The following is a 21,389-nucleotide window of genomic DNA, read 5'->3' on the forward strand; positions in this document are numbered from 1 at the left end:
ATCTCTGTCTCCACTGGAGACATAGTAACTAGTAAGAGCCACAAATCCAGCTTTTTAAGATTTACCCTGATAGACCGACTCTCACCCAACAAAAGCTTCCCACATCCCACTCTACCACCAAAACAGAAAGTAAATGAAAGGCTCAGTAGATGGAATAAATTACTCTTCCTCCTCTGCCTCATACCTACACCCAGCCTCACCAACAATCTCCTCAGACTGCAAAAAGACACTCAAAGTAAACCAGGAAAAACCTAAGGTAGAAATTTTTAAAAAGTAAATAAGGCAAGACAAATAGAATTCCAAACTGCCTTTATATATATATATATTTTATCTTTTAAATACAGACAGGGTCTCTTGCTATGTTGCCCAGGCTAGTTTTAAACTCCTGGGCTCAAGCAGTCCTCCTGCACTGGCCTCCCAAAGTGCTGGCATTACAGGCATGAGCCCCGACACCCAGCCCCAAACTGCTGATAGGTCATTTTACAATTATAAATTATCTCTTGATGCCACTTACAAAGTTCTAGGCATTGGTGGGTAACCTGGTTTGCTTTCAAATGGTCACAGGACAAAGAACTGCCTCTCCTCACACTCAGAAACATGTCTATGAAGGCTATTTCCATTTCACATTTCAGAACCTGAGAGCCTCTAATACAAGGAAACGAGAGTTAAATTTTGATACACACACACACACACACACCCCTCTCAAGATTTAAGGTTCTAGATTGAGGAGCCTAGAAATTTGACTCTAAGGCTTGACCTGCTCACCTAGATAACCAAATTAATGAAGCTGCCGGATACAACCTCAGTAGAGTACAGAGAAAGCTTCTGTACTCCAGGGACTAAGGTAACATTACTTTCCAAATCAGATTAAGCCAAAGGGGAAACAGATAGATCTTCACAAGTTACAGCTACATAACAATTTGAGCCAGGCACAGTGACTCACACCTGTAATCCCAGCATTTTAGGAGGCAGAGATGGATGAATTGTTTGAGCGCGAGGTTCAAGACCAGCCTGCAATATAGCAAACCCCGTCTTTACAAAAAAATACAAAAATACTGGCCAGGCGTGGTGGCTCACGCCTGTAATCCCAGCACTTTGGGAGGCCGAGGCAGGTGGATCACCTGAGGTCAGGAGTTCCAGACCAGCCTGGCTAACATGGCAAAACCCCGTCTCTACTAAAAATACAAAAATTAGCTGGGCGTGGTGGTGGGCGCCTGTAATCCCAGCTACTCTCAGGGCTGAGGCAGGAGACTCGCTTGAACCCAGGAGGCGGAGGTTGCAGTGAGCCAAAATGGCGCCACTGTACTCCAACCCTGGCAACAAGAACGAAACTCTATGTCTCAAAAAAAAAAAAAAAAATACAAAAACACAAAAAAATTAGACAGCCAGGCATGGTGTGCACTACAGTCTCAGCTACTAGGGAGGCTGGGGTGGGAGGATAGCTTGAGCCCAGGAAGTTGAGGCTGCCATGAGCCATGACTGTGCCACTGCACTCCAGCCTTGGTGACAGGAGACCCTGTCTCAAAAAACAAAACAAAAAAAACGATACATAATTTGGCTGAAGTCATCTAGGTTAATGGTTCTAACTAAAGTCAAGTTCAATGTAAAAGTACAGAATCCCTTCAGGCTTTTAGAGAAAACTGAACATTCTGTTATACCCTTGCATGTGAAAATGAAGAGAAAAAAAGCAGCAAGCGTCATGAAGATACAGAAAGAAATATGAATTCATCTGGTTTTGACATTTTACAAACTAAATGTGTGAATTCAAAAGTATGATATCAAGCCAGGAGTGGTGGCTCACACCTGTAATCCCAGCAAAGTGCTGGGAGGCCAAGACAGGTGGATCACTTGAGGCCAAGAGTTCGAGACTAGCTTGGCAAAACCTCACCTCTACTGAAAATACAAGAATTAGTCAGATGTGGTGGCACAGGCCTGTAATTCCAGCTACTCGGGAGGCTGAGGCATGGGAACTGCTTCATCCCGGGAGGTGAAGGTTGCAGTGAGCCAAGATCATGCCACTGCACTCCAGCCTGGGTGACAGAGCAAGATTCTGTCTCAAAAAAAAAAAAAAAAAGACATATTACAACAGTGCCAGACCAGAAAAATGACGGGTGGTTCATAACCCTGATCACAGACTGAGGTTCAGCTTGTTTCAAAGCAATGTTCTCTGTTGTCAAAAGTCATATTTGGGTCACCCACATGCTTGCAAGCTAATCTGATTAGGCTGATCAGGCCTAAAGCTTGGATTTTTATTTGCGGACTTTGCAATGAACTATGGTCAACGTCGCAAAAGGAGTCCTTTATACTCAATCTTCTGAAACAATCCTTAAAAGAAAAACTATAGAGGATCACCTTGGCTAGAGCAAAAGAAAAATGTTTCCTTTTCAAAACCCTTCACATTCTAGAGAGCAAACCTTGAAGAAAATATGGGTTTTTTAATCAATGAATCTGAGACATTGAATCTTCATTTAAAAGAAAACAAAAACAGGATAAATGTAACCGCCTGAAGACAGAAGAGAGTTCTACTTGTCCATACTACCATGCTGAAAAGGAAATACTAAAAGAACATGTTACTTATTTTACAAAATACCCAAAACCTGTCTGAAGGAATGCCCTTCCGAATTCTCAGGATACAAAAGCCCTGTCCTAAGCTTTTTCTAATCTATAAACAGAATTTCAGACTGGATCCGAAGAACTTGTGCCATAAATAATGTCTCTTGTCTGTACAGAGCTTTCTAGCTTTGTAGTTGTTTTTTCTTTTTTTTCTTCTTCTGTCCATCAGCTCCTTCTAATTCCAACAAGTACCCAGTGAGGGAGGAGCTTCAGCCAAAATCATCATCTCTGTCTTGTAGGTAAGAACAAGAGAAGTCAAACAGCTCAACACTCACAAAGCAGGAGAGACCTGCAAGAGGACTCAAGTCTGATGTTCCCCTTGCCAGAATTATTATTTAAAATTGCAGACATATAGATAAGGCCCAAATTAAAATGCAGGTTTTCAACCTCCCAACTAAGAATCTAAGGTGATGAACTTTTATAAATACATTGTGTCAAACAAGTTCCCCATGTGATTCTGAAGCCCATCAGTTTGAGAATCACCAGAACGAACAATGATCCAAATCCAGCCAGAGAACCCATGTGTTTACCTATCCTTCATGAAACACAGAACCTGCCCAGCAAACCAAGCAGCAAAAACTGTATGTGCTTCAAATTCAAGAGCCAGGTCAATGCACTTGGTCAGATACCCACAGTATCGGCTTCTCTCCTTACCAAGGTAACTTCTCAGTTGACAGTAGCCAACAGTATCTTCACAAACTCCTTGCACTCCTGGAAGGTATCTTCTTGTAGATGACCAATACATATGGTGTCAAATTCCTTCTGAAGGTACTTAACACTTTAAGGAAGGTATCACACCATTAACTATGGGTGCAGCCCTTGTCAAGATCAGCAGGTTAGGTTTATAGAGCATCCATAACCATGACTCTACATATCCTACAACACACTACCTCTGCCCATTTAACTTTATTTCTGACTGAAAATGGCAAGTCTCCTTTTGAACTCATTTCTAATGGCACAGAATTTTACAAGGGAGAAAAAAATAGTGACAATTTTAGATTATTTTATAGATTGAGATCATGTTAACTGCCTTTGAAACAATTTCAGGGCTGGGTGCAATGGCTCACACCTGTAATCCCAGCACTTTAGGAGGCCAAAGTGGGAGGATCACTTGAGCCCAGGAGTTCAAGACCAGCTTGGGCAACATAAGAGGACCCCATCCTACAAAAAACACAAAGTTTAGCTGGGCATGGTGGTGCGCGCCTCTGGTCCCCACTACTCACAAGGCTGAGGTGGGAGAATTGCTTGAACCCAAGAGGTCAAGGCTGCAGTGAGCCAAGATCATGCCACTGTACTCCAGACTGGGCAACAGAGGAAGACCCTGTCTCAAAAAAGAAAGGAAGAAAGAACCACACCTTCAGAAAAAACACACACAAAAAAATCACCCCACAGTCATCTGCCAAGCACTGTCCTGCTATATTTCTTAGGAGGAAATGCCCTGAAAAGGCTTCACAGCAGATAGGCCAGGCCTTGGACTTCCGAGAGGAAAAACCTCTTATAGCAATGGGAATTTAAAAAGCAGGAGGCTCTGCAACACAATGTAAATGAAGAGAAAATAAGTCAGCTTAGAAATAAGCACATCTGGCCAAGCACAATGGCTTACGCCTGTAATCCCAGCACTTTGGGAGGCCAAGGTGGGTGGATCATGAGGTCAGGAGTTCAAGACCAGCCTGGCCAAGATGGTGAAACCCCGTCTCTACTAAAAATACAAAAAAATTAGCCGGGCATGGTGGCGGGTGCCTATAATCCCAGCTACTTGGGAGGCTGAGGCAGAGAACTGTTTGAACCCAGGAGGTGGAGGCTGCAATGAGCCGAGATCATGCCACTGCACTCCAGCCTGGGTGACAGAGCAAGACTCCATCTCAAAAAAAAAAAAAAGAAGAAGAAATAAGCACATCTGAAAAATCAGTAAAGGATGTGAAAAGATCAGTCCTCACTGAAGAAAGAAGCACCAGTTTCTCATGACTTGAACCTAACAGCATAAACCCAGGGCAAGACAAATTTCAGAAGACATGATACTCTTGAAATACAGAATTTTATTTAGAAACTGTTTAAAGTAGAAAAAAACCCTGTCAAGAAAGACCAGGTGGAAAATGGGTTCCTAATAAAATGGAATTTCAGGGCAACAAAAGTCTAAAAGGCCACAAAAGAGAAACAGCACCACTGCCATCTGAACCATGGCTAGTTACTCGCATTTTTTGGCATTGTTAATCACTGAATCTGGGTTTCCTCTGAACTCCACACAGCATGCACTACACAACAATTTTATCAGAACATACTTGCTTTCTACACACATTTCAGGACAAGCTACCACCAGAAACAAATCAATACAAATACATCAGGGGCTGAACAATCTCAGTAGTGGGTGAGACACATTTTGCAGAATCCTGTCAAACAAAGGAACTGAGTAGGCTGTGGGCAAATGAGGGAGAGTTAAGGAATGAAATATTTTAAATATTAATAATTAATTCAGACACGGTACTGTACTTTCTGCAAAAGAAAATTAACATTTAGTAACACACTAATGAATTTTATCTCCAAAGAGATTAGTGCACTGGCAAAGTATTCGGATTACAGTGGAGAGCTGTGGACAGCAGATACCGAAAACACCCCAGCCTGGCAGATCCCAAGGTAACGAGATGGCCTTCACTGACCACTCCCTTTGCCAGAGGTCCAGAAAGAACTTGCAGCATGATCACCTGCCTGCTGCACTTCCAACTCTAAGCAGCAAACTTTAAGGAGCCAAAGAGGAGTCCCCAGTGGACAAGGGGAGCAGAGAAGAGAAATGTGTTAAATGTAAACCTAAAAGACAGTAAAATGGGATACAATCCCCATTCAAATCCCAGAGATGTGGGTAAGTCCCCAAAAGTAGTTGTTAGATTAAAAAACTGGGCACACCTCACTTCCCCAAAAACATAATACATAGAAATTTCGGGGATAACTGGAAAAATAGAGAAATTCTCAATGAAAACCGAGCTCTTCAACTCGAACATCTCAGGGTTGAAACACATCCTCTATTATCCAGGCAACGATGCCTCTTGCTTTTTAGCAGGGATGCAATTGGTCAATGACACCAAATAACTTTACAGGGCAACTTTTTAAATGTTCCTTTTAGACCAAAGCCTAGGCCTATGAGGATTCAAGCAGCCCTGTAAGACCTGTGACAGCAGGTTCCAAAGGTTCCAAAGTCTGGCCCTTCCTTCCCAGACACAATGTCAAACGCAAAGTCTCCTGTCGTGTTACATTTTATATTTTGAAATATGGAAGCATATTTTAAATACTCTTAAGGCATTTATTTATTACAACATTCTCTGATTTCACATTAGCTTAAAATTCAATTCAGTCTTTCCATTTCTCCACTGAGGTCACCGCCTCAGCATATTACACAACACCTTCTCCCGCACTCAGTGTGACACGCATCCACACGGTCAGCCCCATGGTCAGCCTCTTTGTTTCCCAGGTGAACCAACTAGATGTTAATACTGCTCTGCTACAAGGTAAAAGCTCCTAACTCAAACTTATTGGAAAAGGAGTGAAACGTCTGCAAAGTGCACTTTAAGAAGAGGTACTTTTTGCTTATGAAAAGAAACCAGTGAGTCCTCTAAGGATAACAAAAGGGAGTATTTTACAGTTAAGCACATGATTTGGAGTGAAGAATTCTGATGTTGCTCTGCTGGTCCAGGCTGTTAATACTCTTCTTGCTCCTCCTGTGGGCCCCCTTCATCAGGTATCACAAAGCCTTCCTGAAATAGGAAAATGAGAGGGGAAAGCCACTGAAAGATCCATTTCTACTGTGAGTTCACTTTCCTCATACTTAAAGCCTCTCAAAGACAATGGTTCTTCCTGGTTCTACACAGGCCAGGTGACTGCTATTTTATTTCTTGAGTAGTAGAATTGCATCTCACCAAAGACAAAAACTGAGCACCATCAAATTTACCCTCAAACTTTTGAAAGTGATGGATATGTACATTGTCTTCATTATGGTGGTAATTTTACCTATGTCATCAAAGGTACATTTTAAATATGTGCAATTTATTATGTCAGTTATACTTCAATAGAACTGTTTTTTGTCGGGCACGGTGGCTCACGCCTATAATCCCAGCACTTTGGGAGGCCGAGGCGGGCGGATCACGAGGTCAGGAGATCGAGACCATCCTGGCTAACACGGTGAAACCCCATCTCTACTAAAAATACAAAAAATTAGCCAGGCATGGTGGCCGGCCCCTGTAGTCCCAGCTACTCCGGAGGCTGAGACAGGAGGAGATAGGAGAATGACGTGAACCCAGGAGGCAGAGCTTGCAGTGAGCCGAGATCGCGTCACTGCACTCCAGCCTGAGCAACAGAACAAGACTCCGTCTCAAAAACAAACAAACAAACAAACAGTTTTTTAAAAAAGAAGGCCAGGTGTGATGGCTCATGCCTGTAATCCCAGCACTTTGGAAGGCCAAGGCTTGAGCCCAGGAGTTCAAGACCAGCCTGGGTAACACAGTGAGACAATGTCTCAAAAAAAAAAAAAAAAAAAAAAAAAAAACTAGCCAGGCCTGGTGGGCCATGCCTGTAGTCCCAGCTACGCAGGTGGCCAAGGCAAAAGGATTGCTTGACCCAGGTCAAAGCTGTACTGAGCCATGATTGCACCACCAGGCACTCCAGCCTGGGCAATAAAGTGAGACCCCCATTTCTAAAAAAAAAAAATAAAATTTACCCTCAAATATCCCTGAAGTCCCCTGTAAAGTTCAGTACTCTAACATCTTCTCTCAATACACCGTCTATATAGCCAGCTTTCCTTTTATGCCTTCCTTTTGTTGTACTTAGGAGTCATGCTTTACCCAAAATATTCACAACAGCAAGACTGACTCAACATCAGTGGCAGAAAAATTGAGTGCACAAGGAAAGAGGAGATTCATGGCTCCCACCTCATTCTCACTCCAGGGCATTCTGGCATGGACTCAGAGCAGGAAATTACTATACTATTCTGCTGTAAAATCAGACTTCTCTTTCAACCATTACCTTATTTCTATTAACTAAATCTCTATAGCTGAACTTACTTAAGATGTGGCTCCACTAAAATAATACTCAGACTAAACCAAGGACCCCTATATCTTCATTGTCTTTTTTTCATTACATAGCACAGAGCAAGCTCTAAATTAAAGATTTATTCAGCAGATTATCAACTTTTCAGTCATCTGTCTTAATCCCCTGAAATTTCACAAGATACGTCTCAAGGACAGTGATAGTAACAGCATTATTACCACCTTGTATTTGCATAGTGCTACACATATTACCAATAGTTTGTAGTTTGATCCTACAGACCTTGCCAGGCACACAGAATTACAAACATGACCACTAAACAGTGGACACAGCCAGATAACAAATCCTAAATCTAGAAAAAAAAAAGAGTCTTCCCTGATCAACTAACATGTCGTGATTAATATCAACAGATTTGACTGTGCAATAAACATGGATCCAAAGAAACTTGATCATAGAGTACTTTGAGGGAGTGGGAACCAGGCAAATTCCTAGGAGGGAGGACAAAGGCATGCCCAGACATGATGTGATATGAGGGCACGCTGTGAAAAAGGGAGCATGTGCCTGCTTCTCCGGGCATACCCCAGGCGCTGATAAAATGGAGGCAGCACCTGAAGCTGAAGGATCCAAGCAATATGAGGTGGGGTGGGGCGGGGACAGGGGTTGCTTCTGGCTAAGAGCAGTTTGTGGCACTCATCACCTATCAGTGGCCACATACTACAGAGGCTGGACAAGCCAGCCACCTCCTTGCCCTATTCCTTCTTCAAAAGCTCATAGATCTCAGGCAGAAGCTAAAGCTGGGTAGAGGTGCCCTCTGGCTGACTTTGAGGGGTCAAAGATGAAGTCTTTTGATGACTGCAACACTGGAATACGACAAGCGTCAGCACAGAGTTCACCAACCCAACTATGTAAAATGGAAAGAAAATATCCTCATGTCAACACATACATCTGTGGCATACAGAATGTCTACAATCCTCTGCAATACAGGGTCGTTTTCCCCCTCATTCTCCTGGCAAATCAATTCAATGTTCCGTAGCTTTCCGAAGTAGAAATCCCTCTCTTTCTCCAAGTCTTCAACAGTAAGTTTCAATACGTTGACCTGCACAAGACATTAAAAAAGGGTGAGATGCCTGGCATTAGTATGGCAATAAAATATCAGGCAGACTTCTAACCCAAAAGGAGATGTGGTCTTTGATCAAACCCCAACATTGACAAAAACCACATCAGTTTAATGTCAATTTTCTTCAGCCTCAGATAAACAACATGGATTTGTTTATGGCAACCTTGACGATAACAGCTCCCAGAAAGGGCAGACTACACCTTGAAACATGCAGAAGCTTCTCAGGGACTAAAAAAGGATTAAGGAGAAAGAACTAGGGAAGTCTGAGACAATTACAGCCTGGCAAGGTAGCTGACAATCATTAACTGAGTCCTTACAAAAGGACTGCACAATCGAGTCCAGGTCTGACTGCACAAGGGGATCAATAGAAAGGACCCTGGAAAGGGCTCAATGGAACTCTTTGGAAGCCCAATGGAAAGTGCTCTGACCCTCCATTAGCCCCACTGAGGGTCTCTGATTCCCATTAAGAGGCTATGAAGAAATCAGTCTCAGTACTTAGGCCAGGACTCTATATAGTCAAGACTAATAAAAGTTATAACACTCACAGTCCCGTGTGTACTTTAACCATGGTGCATCTTCATTCCAGTGTACTGTATTCACATCTATGACAAATGAATTCCATTTAACTCTCAACGAATGCAAGTTGCCTGGCATATCCTGCAGCATAAAACCCTCATAAAGGCTGGGCGCAGTGGCTCAAGCCTGTAATCCCAGCACTTCGGGAGGCCGAGACGGGCAGATCACGAGGTCAGGAGATCGAGACCATCCTGGCTAACACGGTGAAACCCCGTCTCTACTAAAAAATACAAAAAAAAACTAGCCAGGCGAGGTGGCAGGCGCCTGTGGTCCCAGCTACTCGGGAGGCTGAGGCAGGAGAATGGTGTAAACTCGGGAGGCGGAGCTTGCAGTGAGCTGAGATCCGGCCACTGCACTCCAGCCTGGGCAACGTAGCGAGACTCCGTTTCAAAAAAAAAACAAAAAAACAAAAAAAAACCCTCATAAAAACCTGTATTTACAGGTCATGGCCACAGAGCAGCATGGAAAGTAAAGCAATGAAATCAAAGGTACAGCTACTGAGAACAACCTCGGCAGAAGGGAATTCTACAAGCCAGAAGGGACCAGAGAAGTCATCTAGTCCAGCCTTCCGAACTTACAGCCACAAAAATAGAAGCATGTCAGGTGGAGTGGTGCACATCTAGTCTCAGCTACTCTGGAGGCTGAGTCAAGAGGATTGCTTGAGTTAAAAGCCAGTTGTGACAACATAGCAAGACTCCATCTTTTTAAAAAATAAATAATAAAAATTTAAAAACAGAAATAAACAGCTTATCTAGCTTCCCCACAGCCTGATGAAGACACCAAACACAACAGAGGAGATCAAGCCTCAACCCAGGAAGACAGGACCCTCTTTATAACCTACAGTCAAAAGGCATCCAGAGATGAGGAGCAGGCGACACCACCAGGACAATTTTATCAAAGCGAACTTCAAAGTTCATCATCAAAGTCTTGTCAGACCAAACCAGAATCATAGTTCTAGACAGCCTTTCACGATTCCTTTACCAGCCACAGAAATCAAAAATAACTGAAAGTTTCAATAAAGTACTAGAGGGGCCAGGTGCAGTGGCTCACATCTGTAATCTCAAAGCTTTGGGAGATCAAGGTGAGAGGATCCCTTGAGGCCAGGAACTCGAGACCAGCCTGGGCAACATGGCAAAACCTGTCTCTACAAAAAAAAATCTAAAAAATTAGCCAGGTAGGGTGGTGTATGCCAATAGTACCAGCTATTTAAGAGGTTGAGGCGGGAAAATCATTTGAGCCCAGCAGTTCAAGACTGCAGTGAGCTATAAATGCACCATTACACTCTAGTCTGGGAGACACAGCAAGACCCTGTCTCATTCATTCATTCATTCACTCACTCACACATACATACATACATTCATCATACATACATACATACAGTACAGCTACTGCCTGGTGGCCAGCAAAGCGAAATCATCCATTTTCCCTCACTGTCCCCGCCTCTGCTTTTGCTGCAGTTTGTTGCCTTTCCTGAAACCAACAGTCCCAAAGAGCAGTTGATCAGCCCCAGCAGGAAGCAGACTCAGAGCTACAGCTCCACAATCCAAAAGGCAGGGAAGGGGTCTTCTATAATCACATGCCTGGTGGCATTAATGACCAAGGAGGAAAGGAAGTCAAAAGAGCTTATGAAAAGGAATGCTGGCCAAGCACAGTGGCTCACGCCTGTAATCTCAGCACTTTAGGAGGCCAAGGCAGGCGGATCAGGAGGTCAAGAGATTGAGACCATCCTGGCCAACATGGTGAATCCCCATCTCTATAAAAATATAAAAATTAGCTGGGCGTGGTGGCGCGCACCTGTAGTCCCAGCTACTCAGGAGGTTGAGGCAGGGGAATCACTTGAACCTGGGAGGCGGAGGTTGCAGTGAGCCCAGATCACACCACGAAAAAAAAAAGGAATGCTAGCTTGGTAACCACCTATACACCAACGTTTCACTAGTGCTACCCTCTCAAACCCTTTAAAACCTTCTCTGTCCAACAAATTATCAAGGCCAAACCAGATACCCAGCCTTCTGGGTCCCACCTATAAAGGCCAAAGTAGCATTTGTCCATGATATTGCTCATAACTATACACACATAATAAACACTAAATCACTCAAAAATATATACTAAGACACTGGCTTTCATGTGGCACTCCTTTTAAGTTTGTATTAATGAGGTTATTAAAAATCTGTGGCTTGGCCAGGTGCAGTGGCTCCCATCTGTAATCCCAGCACCTTGGGAGGCCAACAAGGGCATATCACCTGAGGTTAGAAGCTCGAGACCGGCCTGGCCAACATGGTGAAACCCTGTCTCTATTAAGAATACAAAAATTAGCTGGGCGTGGAGGCAAGCACCTGTAATCCTAGCTACTTGGGAGGCTGGGACGGGAGTATCGCTTGAACCTGAGAGGCAGAGGTTGCAGTGAGCCGAGCTCACACCACTGCACTCCAGTCTGTGTGACAGAGCAAGACTCCATCTCCGAAAGACAAAAAAAAAAAAAAAAAAAATCTGTGGCTAGTAATTAAGGTCACTCTTAGAACCTTATCTTGAAGTAAAGCAACAGTTATAACCTAAGAAGCCCAAGTCAGTGTTTCAGGCCTGCACTGGCCACAGTAGCCATCAACCACATGTGTCTATAGAAACACTTAAACTTGACCAGTGCCACTGAGATGAGCTACAAGTATCACACACACACCTGATTTCAAAGATGTAACAGAGTCTTGAAATGTACAACAGCTCATTGATAATCATTTATATTTGATTATATGCTAGAGTATTATTTTTTACATATTAGATGATGTATTGATAAAATTAATTTTACCTGTTTCTTTTATATTCATTTTAGTGTAGCTACTAGACAGTGTAAATCAGGTAGCTCACACTTCTGACTCACCTTTTACTTTTTCATTGGACAGCACTGCTTTGGACTAAAATCAATTAAATTTCTCCAGGACGACTTAAGAATGTAGAATCTTTGCAGATCTCCCAAGGATACGAATACCACAAGGTAGTCTGTGCAGATACACTGTTTTTCCCATAGCCTGATAAACCCATGTGGCTCCAGTTTTCGTATTTACAAAGGGCTCCAAATGCAAACACTTTCAGGGAGGCCTGATAATGTCAATGAGCCAAGAGGGTTGGTAACAGGCATGGGAAGGACTCTGACAACCTGGAGACAAATCCTTTATATTTAAACAATAAACAAACAAACAAACAAACAAACAAATAAAAAAAACTCTGTGCAGGCCAAACACAGTACTTCTATGTCAGGGTTGAACCACCTGGGTATGAGCATTTGATCCCAGCCTTCCAGGATCAACAAAGCACCTGGTTAGTGACCTTCAGCCTCTGCAACCTTAGCCTCTCAACGTTCCCCAGCACCGACAGACATACAACAGAGTTACAAGTCACTTCAAGACCACAACCCCTCCCAACAACAACTGTTAAAGTTCTACAACACCAACCATCCAAAGCAGCTAATTCTGGTCACCCTCTCAGGGAAGGAAGCCTCCTCAGACCCCAGTCACACTCTCCCCCGTAAGAGCTGTGGTTTTTGCCTTCTGTAACCCTCATCTGGGACTTGACCACAGGCAGGCACCAAGTCCATCTTCTCCAACTGTATTAAACCTGTCTAGGTCTAGGTCAGATCTCCCATGCCTTGGTATTCTCATCAACGCTTAGCAGCAATTTGCCCAGAGTAATTACCTGGTGAGTACTTACAGTTTCCAAAGGTGGGTGCAAGGAAGAGAAACATCTATATACCTTTGATAAATCAAATAACCTCTTCCTCAATTCCCCATTCAGCACAGACTGACGGATCTAGGTTCTGGAGACAGGTATACCTGGGTTCAAATCCTAGCTCAGGTTATTTAACCTCTCCGAGCCTCACTATCCTTATGTGTAAAACCTCACAGGGTTGCTGCGAAAGTGAAATTAAGTGCTTACACTGTGCATGACGAAAGCACTTTTAAAATGTTAGCTACAGCCAGGCACTGTGGCTCAGGCTCACGCCTGTAATCCTGGCACTTTGGGAGGCCAAGGTGGGTGGATCACGAGGCCAGGAGATCAAGACCATCCTGGCTAAGACAGTGAAACGCTGTCTCTACTAAAAATACAAAAAATTAGCCAGGCGCGGTGGCGCACGCCTGTAGTCCCAGCTACTCGGGAGGCTGAGGCAGAAGAATCCCTTGAACCTGGGAGGCGGAGGTTGCAGTTAGCTGAGATCGCGCCACTGCACTCCAGCCCGGGCAACACAGCTAGACTCCGTCTCAATAAAAGAAAAGAAAAAATAAAAAAGTGAAACATAATCTTTGGGCAGGTTCTCACTGTCCTGATCTCTTAGGAGTTCAAGTGTGTGTCATGAGAGGTTCTGCATTAGAGATCAATTCCCTCAAGTTTTAGGACTTGGCTTTTAGAAAAGTAAAAGGATTCAATCCCAAACTCACTGGAATCACAGAGCACTCCAGATTTTTTCAGTGGAGCCAGGCGTGGTGACTCACACCTGTAACTCCAGCACTTTGGGAGGCTGAGGCAGGAGGATTACTTAAGCTCAGGAGTTAGAGACCAGCCTTGGCAACAATAGTGAGACCCTATCTCTATTTTATTAAAACAAAACTTTTTTAATAAAATAAAATTTAAAAAATAGAATAAAAAGAATCATCTGAAAGCAAGCAAACAAAGCAACTACAAGGATTAGTGGGAAAATGTCTAAAAGTCTAAAACTTGTTTTGATCCACAGAGACCTCTGACAGGTGGCTTAAGGACATTTACTCCTGAAGAAGACATTTCAAATCACCCAGTTACTAAGAATAGAACTAGAAGAGCAACAGGCATTTCATACCAGCTCCACTCTCAATTCCAATCTCCAGTGACCCCAGTCCAGGACTCAGCAGAGAGACTGCAGAATTCTTTTTACTAAATTATTCAAAAAGGAGACCTCCTTTATCTTTCATTCTCCGAATCCCAGGTCCCCGGCAGCATTCCAGAAACATTCAACGGGATTCTATTCTAAGCACTGGTTTCCGAGCACAGGCTTCTGCCACACTAAGAGAGCCCAGGCATGCCTGATCCCTCCCTTACATCTCCACACTCATGCTCCCCACACACAGCACCTAAGGCTCACATGTGTCACATGCTCTGGCAAGCAAACAAGGCAGCTGTTCATCTAAGAACACGGACAAGGCACCCCAGCCACTGCAAGGATCCTATCCCCCGAGGTGACTCACGTGCTAAACACAGGGGTGCCCACCTGCTGCATCAACTCAGCTGCCTCGTCATCCCCGTTGCCCACACCAGGGTTCTTTCGCACCACACCAGGGCCCGCCTTAGGAGCCGCAGCAGTTCTCTGTGTTGACATGGGCCTCTGGGGAGCTGAAAAAGAGAGCACAGGTTTTTGAAAAGGAGTAATTTCAGACCAAACAAACAAAAAATCCACAAGACAACATGGAGAAGCTGTGACCAACTGCCTTCCACAGGTGTTCAGTGAAGGGAACCAATGCTAGCGAGACCCAGCATGCAAGACCACACTCCCACATTTGCCTGAGTGGTTTCTATCCTGGCAGCAGAGTTAAGTACCAATTTCAGTCATGATGTTTCATGCCGGGAATAAGTCCTTCAGTGAGGTCTTTTCTCCACTGCGGTGAACAGGACTAGCATCTGAAAGGGGTACAGTCATTCCGGTGCATAGAGATGATCCACCTTAACCCAGCTCTGACCAAATCCACAAACAGGTTGTTTCATGTTGGTTACAACAGCTAAGATTTAGTTAACACATCTACAAACCAAATCCAGCTTCGTAGAGCAAAGGCAAACTTCACGCCAGGCATGAGCACACAGTCCTGGCTGCTGCCAGGTGCCCACTGCTCCCCATCTGGAAAGTTAGGTCCCTCCTAACTCCTCACCTCCAACTCCTTGGACTGGAAGAGGGAGGGAATCCATAAGAGCAGGAGAGCCTGCTCTTCCCATGAATTGCTTTAAAATCTTTCTCTCTGCTTACCTTTTAGAAGGAGTTTAGGAAGGTGAGGAGAGAAAAGCATCACACTGACTAGTATTTACAGACGTCTCTCAGTATTTACAGCCAAAAGCAGACAAAGACAAGAAAAAAGGAGTAAAGCAGCCAACCTATCTACAAGTAAAAATCAAGAATGGGCTAAACCTCAAGGTATAGATATCATTGATGATTCACTTACTTAGCAATTATTTTGTTAAGTTTGCATACTACATGCCAGGTTTGGAAATATCTCATCTTCCTAACACCCCAAACTATAATCACAAGGCCTTTCACCCACAGTAACAGGCATTTCCTCTGGATGACTCTCTCTAGCACGTTTATCCCAAAGACTAAATGCTTAATGCACGTCTCCACTCAACTGGTAGCAGCATCTGAAATATGAAATGCACAGAGTTATCTATGCAGTTTCCCATTCTAAACAGCTAAAGAATAAAAAGTACTCAATATCTAGAGAAATGGGAACCCTCATATACTGCTGATGGGAATGGAAACAGCTCAGCCACTTTGGAAAACAGGTAGTTCCGCAAAAGGTTAAATACAGAGTTAACACATGGCACAGCAATTCTGCTCCCAGAGTATATACCTTTGAGTCTGTAACTGAGAGAACTCAAAACGTATGTCCACACAGAAGCTGCACATGAACATTCATAGCAGCATTATTCCCATTTGCCATAAAGTGGGAAACAACGCAAATGACCATGAACTGCTGAATAAAATGAGGTACAGGCATGCAATGGAATATTATTCCACAATAGAAAAGAATGAAGGAATGATACATGCTAGGTCATGGATGAACCTTGAAAACAGCAGGCTGAGCAAAAGAAGCCATACACAAAAGACCACATACTCTATGATTCTATGTATAGCAGAACTTCAGAATTTGCAAATCCAGAGACAGAAAGCAAGTAAGTGGTTGCTTAGGGCTGGAGGGCGGGCGAAAAGCTGGGGAAAGTGGGAAGTGACAACTATTAACTACGCACAACGTTCCTTTTTTTAAATTTTTTTTTAAGACAGAGTCTCTCTCTCTCGCCCAGGCTGCGATGTAGTGGTGCGATCTTGGCTCACTGCAACCTCCACCACTGGGGTTCAAGCGATTCTCCTGCCTCAGCCTCCTGAGTAGCTGGGATTACAGACATGCGCCACCATGCCCAGCTAATATTTGTATTTTAGTAGAGACGGGTTTTCACCATGTTGGCCAGACTAGTCTTGAAACTCCTGACCTCAAGTGATCTGCCTGCCTCAGCCTCCCAAAGCGCTGGGATTACAGGCATGAGCCACTGCGCCCAGCACAAGGTTTCTTTTTGGAGTGATGAAAATGTTCTAAAATTGATTGTGGTGATAGTTACACAACTCTTGAGATATATTAAAAACCGTTTAACTTTTTACTCTAAATATAAAAGTGTAATTATATGGCATGCGAACTGTCTCTCCATAAAGCTATTTAGAAAGCACTCAGCCTACCCTCTCTATCAGATGAACCAGCCTCTCTCAAGGTATTATGAAACCTTAATTATCTACCCTGTCCCACAATATACACATTCTATACCACTGTAAACACATCCTGGGAAAGCTATCAAGCCCATACCCTTCTGAGAAGGTATGTAAAATCAGCCTCTCCCTACCCCCTCGACTCTGCTAGCACCATGGCAAGCCAAAGTCACCTAATAGCTATAGTTCTAGGGCAGGTAGGGAAGCCGTGAGTATACATAGGAAGCTGGTCTACAGACAGAATAACACAGACAGCCAAGAGCAGTCCCTGAGAGACCTACACAGCTCCTTCAAGGAGTTCAGCTCTGGTATAACTTCCCATCCTAGGGCTCTGTGAAAATGCCCTTGTTTTGGAATGAACAAATGCTCTCTTACATGAGCTGGCCTGATGGATTTCTAGAGCTTTGGCAAAACTGCATACAGTAACTTGTTCAAGTTTCAAAAACCCTCTGGGGCAAGTATTAAAATTCCCATTTTACAGAGGAAGAAACTGTGGGGCAGAGTTGAAGTTGCTTACACAGGGCTACAGATACCTAAGGACAAACACAGTTATCTGCCTGATGCCAGAATCCATGCCCGGGCCACATACCTGGGATTATACTTCTTAAGATCCTTAAGCCTACGGCTACTGAAAAAATTCTAGTTGAATGCTGAATGAATATCTAGAACGCTATCTTTTGGAAACGTTTTGGGGTTGTTTTTTTTACCTGCACTGCTAGAACTGAGAGGTTTCTTCGGTTTATTCAGAGCTGGAGCAACAAGGGAAGGAGCCACCGCAGTTTCTTGACCTTGTCTGGCAGCCACAGGGTCATAGTCTTTTCCATCATAGTTTGCATCAAAAAACTTCTTGAACCACTGAACGAATTCAAAATTGTCCTGAAACTTTCCTTTTACTAATTTGTCCACAGGAATTATCTGCAGAGAAAAACAACTGTTTAGCCCAAAAGAAGAGGCTTTTGGCAAGCATCAAACTAGTCCATGCATCAATTCATTATAAAGCTCTGCCAAAAGGAGAAAAAAATATTTTAGAGACCTTAGGGCTAAGTAAGCCCCTAAATTTATAAAGCAAGTTTCATGCAGTTTGCCTTCAAGAGTACCTACACTTACCAACCCCTCCCCACTCTCTCAAATTTATGAAAAGGAATCAGAAACAAAAAAGGAACAAGTATCATATAAGTCACATATACACATCCAAGCACATCCTAAGACATGATACAAGTGTCATCATGCTATAAAGAGTAGGTCTGCCATATAACTTGCATGGCCACAGTGCCTATCACAAAGCATGAAATCCACTGCATAGGCCAGGCACAGTGGCTCATGCCTGTAATCCCAGCACTTTGGGAGGCCAAAGCAGGCAGATTGCTTAAGCCCAGGAGTTTGAGACCAGCCTAGGCAACATGGTGACACCTCAACTCTACCAAAAATACAAAAAAATTAGCCAGGTGTGGTGGCATGCGCTTATGGTCCCAGCTCCTTGGGAGGCTGAAACTGGACTGCTTGAGCCCAGGAGACAGAGACTGCAGTGAGCCGAGACTGTGCCACTGCACTCCAGCCTGGGTGACAGAGACAGAGAGACCCCATTGGAAAAAAAGGGAAGACCTCTCTTTCCCTAAGCGGCCTGAGGTAATCTGTGAAAATGGTTCGCTATTCACTTGACCCGGAGAAACCTATGAAATCATGCAAATCAAGAGGTTCCAATCTTCGTGTTCACTTTAAGAACACTCGTGAAACTGCCCAGGCCATCAAGGGTATGCATATTCAAAAAGCCACGAAGTATCTGAAAGATGTCACTTTACAGAAACAGTGCGTACCATTCCAACGTTACAATGGTGGAGTTGGCAGGTGTGCCCAGGCCAAGCAGTGGGGCTGGACACAAGGTCGGTGGCCCAAAGAGTGGTGAATTTTTGCTGCACATGCTTAAAAACGCAGAGAGTAATACTGAACTTAAGGGTTTAGATGTAGATTCTCTGGTCATTGAGCATATCCAAGTGAACAAAGCACCTAAGATGCGCCGACGGACCTACAGAGCTCATGGTCGCATTAACCCATACATGAGCTCTCCCTGCCACACTGAGATGATCCTTACTGAAAAGGAATAGATTGTTCCTAAACCAGAAGAGGAGGTTGCCCAGAAGAAAAAGATATCCCAGAAGAAACTGAAGAAACAAAAACTTACGGCACGGGAGTAAATTCAGCATTAAAATAAATGTAATTAAAAGGAAGAAAAATCCATTGCACAAATCAACCAAAGGCATCTACAATGAACCGTGTTCAAGAAAACTCTGGGCTGGGCGTGGTGGCTCACACCTGTAATCTCAACACTATGGGAGGCCGAGGCGGGTGGATCACTTGAAGTCAGGAGTTCGAGACCAGCCTGGCCAATACGGTGAAACCCTGTCTCTACTAAAAATACAAAAATTAGCCAAGTGTGGTGGTGGGCGCCTGTAATCCCAGGTACTCAAGAGGATGAGGCACGAGAATTGCTTGAACCCGGGAAGTGGAGGCTGCAGTGAGCTGAGATTGTGCCACTGCACTCCAGCCTGGGCAACAGAGTGAGACTGTCTCAAAAAAAGAAAATAAAAGAAAAAACAATAATTCTAACCTGAAAATAGATCAAGATGCAGAATCAGTCTCAGGATAAATTTTTACAAAATGATATGATTTCCAAGTTAATTCCAAATCCTATTAAAACATGCTTGCTGGGTGCAGGGCTATGTACCTACAATCCTAGCTATCTTGAGGGCTGTTTGAGTCCAGGAATTTAGACCAGCACTGGCAACACAACAAGACCTCATCTCAAAAAACAAAAACACCAAAAAAAAACCCCACAAAAACCAATAATAATAAATATACATAAGGACCCTGTAAGTATTTTTACTATACAAGAATACTGTGTTTTCAAGTATTCAAATCACTGAAGTGTTGGCTACAGCTTAACTTTTTAATCTTTTTTAGAGATGGGGTCTTGCTCTGTTGCCCAGGCTGGAGTCTCGTGGTGCAATCATAGCTCACTGCTGCCTCAAACTCCTGAGTCCAAGTGATGCTCCTGCCTCAACCTCCAGAGTAGCTAGGACTACAGGCATGAGCCACCATGCCTGGCTTTTTTTTTTTTTTTTTTTTTTTTTGAGACGGAGTCTCGCTCTGTCGCCCAGGCTGGAGTGCACTGGCTGGATCTCAGCTCACTGCAAGCTCCGCCTCCCGGGTTTACGCCATTCTCCTGCCTCAGCCTCCCGAGTAGCTGGGACTACAGGCGCCCGCCACCTCGCCCGGCTAAGTTTTTGTATTTTTTTTAGTAGAGACGGGGTTTCACCGTGTCAGCCAGGATGGTCTCGATCTCCTGACCTCGTGATCCGCCCATCTCAGCCTCCCAAAGTGCTGGGATTACAGGCTTGAGCCACCGCGCCCGGCCCATGCCTGGCTTTTAACTATCTTTTAATCTCCAAAGATTCCAGTTGCAATGTATTATAAAAAGAATATATGCAATTATATATACACCCCCCCTGACAAATATAATTTTTAAAAATTACTTTGCATGATACTGAAGCATTCACAAATAATACCTCTGTACTCATTTCAATAACCCAGAAATACATAGCATGGGACAGAATTAGATATAAAACAAAACTGGCCATGCTAACCGTTGAGGTACACGAAGGATCATTACACTATTTACTATTTATTATTTATACACTATTATTACTTTTATATACTTTAGACATTTTCCATATTCAAAAAATAAAATACAATTCCATAAAAATGAATGCAAAATTACTGTATATAAGCTATATCTATTTAAACTATGCCTGGAAACTAAGTGATATTCTTATACTATAAATGCCTATTTTATATATTGTAGAGACAGAACTAAAATTTAAAAAAAAAACCTGATTTCAAAATACATAAAAACCAGACACACCAGCAAGATAACTGGGGGTGTTACTACCTTTGCCAAAGGAAAAAAAAAAAAGTTATCCCCCCAAAAATGACTTAAAAGGATAAACCCTTCACAAGGGTGGGGGAAGGGACAAACTACTTAATCTATTATCTACTAAAACAGAGGTAATGTTTGTGCTAAACCATGCCCGGTGGACCATGTTTCTGTTACCCTCAAAAAACTTTGGGGGCAGAAAGGAGTTTTCCAGCACCCACCACAGAGCCTCCTTGTATCCTTCTGTAAAAAGCAAGTATTTCTAGAATCTTCTCCACCTCAGCCTCCAAAGTGGTGGGATTACGGGTGTGAGCCACCGCGGCTGGCCTTCTCTATTGGAACTATTCTACATACAGTATGCTTTTACAGAAGTAAATCCAGATTAAGAGAGTTAGATTTCAGACTACTAGAGATTACACAGTAATTTTTTTTAAATAAAAATCACTGTACAAATTTACAGGCTGATTCCTCTGAACAGTTACTAACTTCACAGACAATGAAGAAAGAAACAAGAAAGGGGCATAGGGGCAAGAAGGTAGAGGGAAACTGCTCCCAGTAAATTCTACGTTAACTGAGAAAAGTTAACTAGATAAATTAAGAATAAAAAGAAAATGTCCAAAGTCATAAGCTAGCATCTATATCCTTAG

General features: G+C 43.3%; 2 protein-coding genes and 1 pseudogene across 4 annotated transcripts in view; 2 read left to right on the forward strand and 1 right to left on the reverse strand.

Annotated features, from left to right (window-relative positions):
* Nucleotides 1-21,389, forward strand: part of COMMD7 (COMM domain containing 7) — a 319,129-nt gene that overhangs the window by 165,127 nt on the left and 132,613 nt on the right. The window lies entirely within an intron of this gene.
* The window catches only part of MAPRE1 (microtubule associated protein RP/EB family member 1), a 32,894-nt gene continuing 16,134 nt past the window's right edge, over nt 4,630-21,389 (reverse strand). For both annotated transcript variants that reach the window (XM_050807285.1, XM_050807286.1), the window contains exons 4-7: nt 17,519-17,726; nt 14,562-14,683; nt 8,585-8,737; nt 4,630-6,356 (exon numbers count right to left, since the gene is read on the reverse strand). In XM_050807285.1, coding sequence (XP_050663242.1) covers nt 6,300-6,356; nt 8,585-8,737; nt 14,562-14,683; nt 17,519-17,726 — 540 coding nt within the window. In that variant the 3' untranslated portion in view covers nt 4,630-6,299. The remainder of the gene's footprint in view (nt 6,357-8,584; nt 8,738-14,561; nt 14,684-17,518; nt 17,727-21,389) is intronic.
* Nucleotides 18,422-19,032, forward strand: LOC126964302 (60S ribosomal protein L17-like; annotated as a pseudogene). The gene has a single exon (XR_007729336.1). The product of XR_007729336.1 is annotated as a 60S ribosomal protein L17-like (transcript).

This window comes from Macaca thibetana, chromosome 10 (assembly GCF_024542745.1).
Source record: "Macaca thibetana thibetana isolate TM-01 chromosome 10, ASM2454274v1, whole genome shotgun sequence".
Lineage (NCBI taxonomy): Eukaryota > Metazoa > Chordata > Mammalia > Primates > Cercopithecidae > Macaca > Macaca thibetana.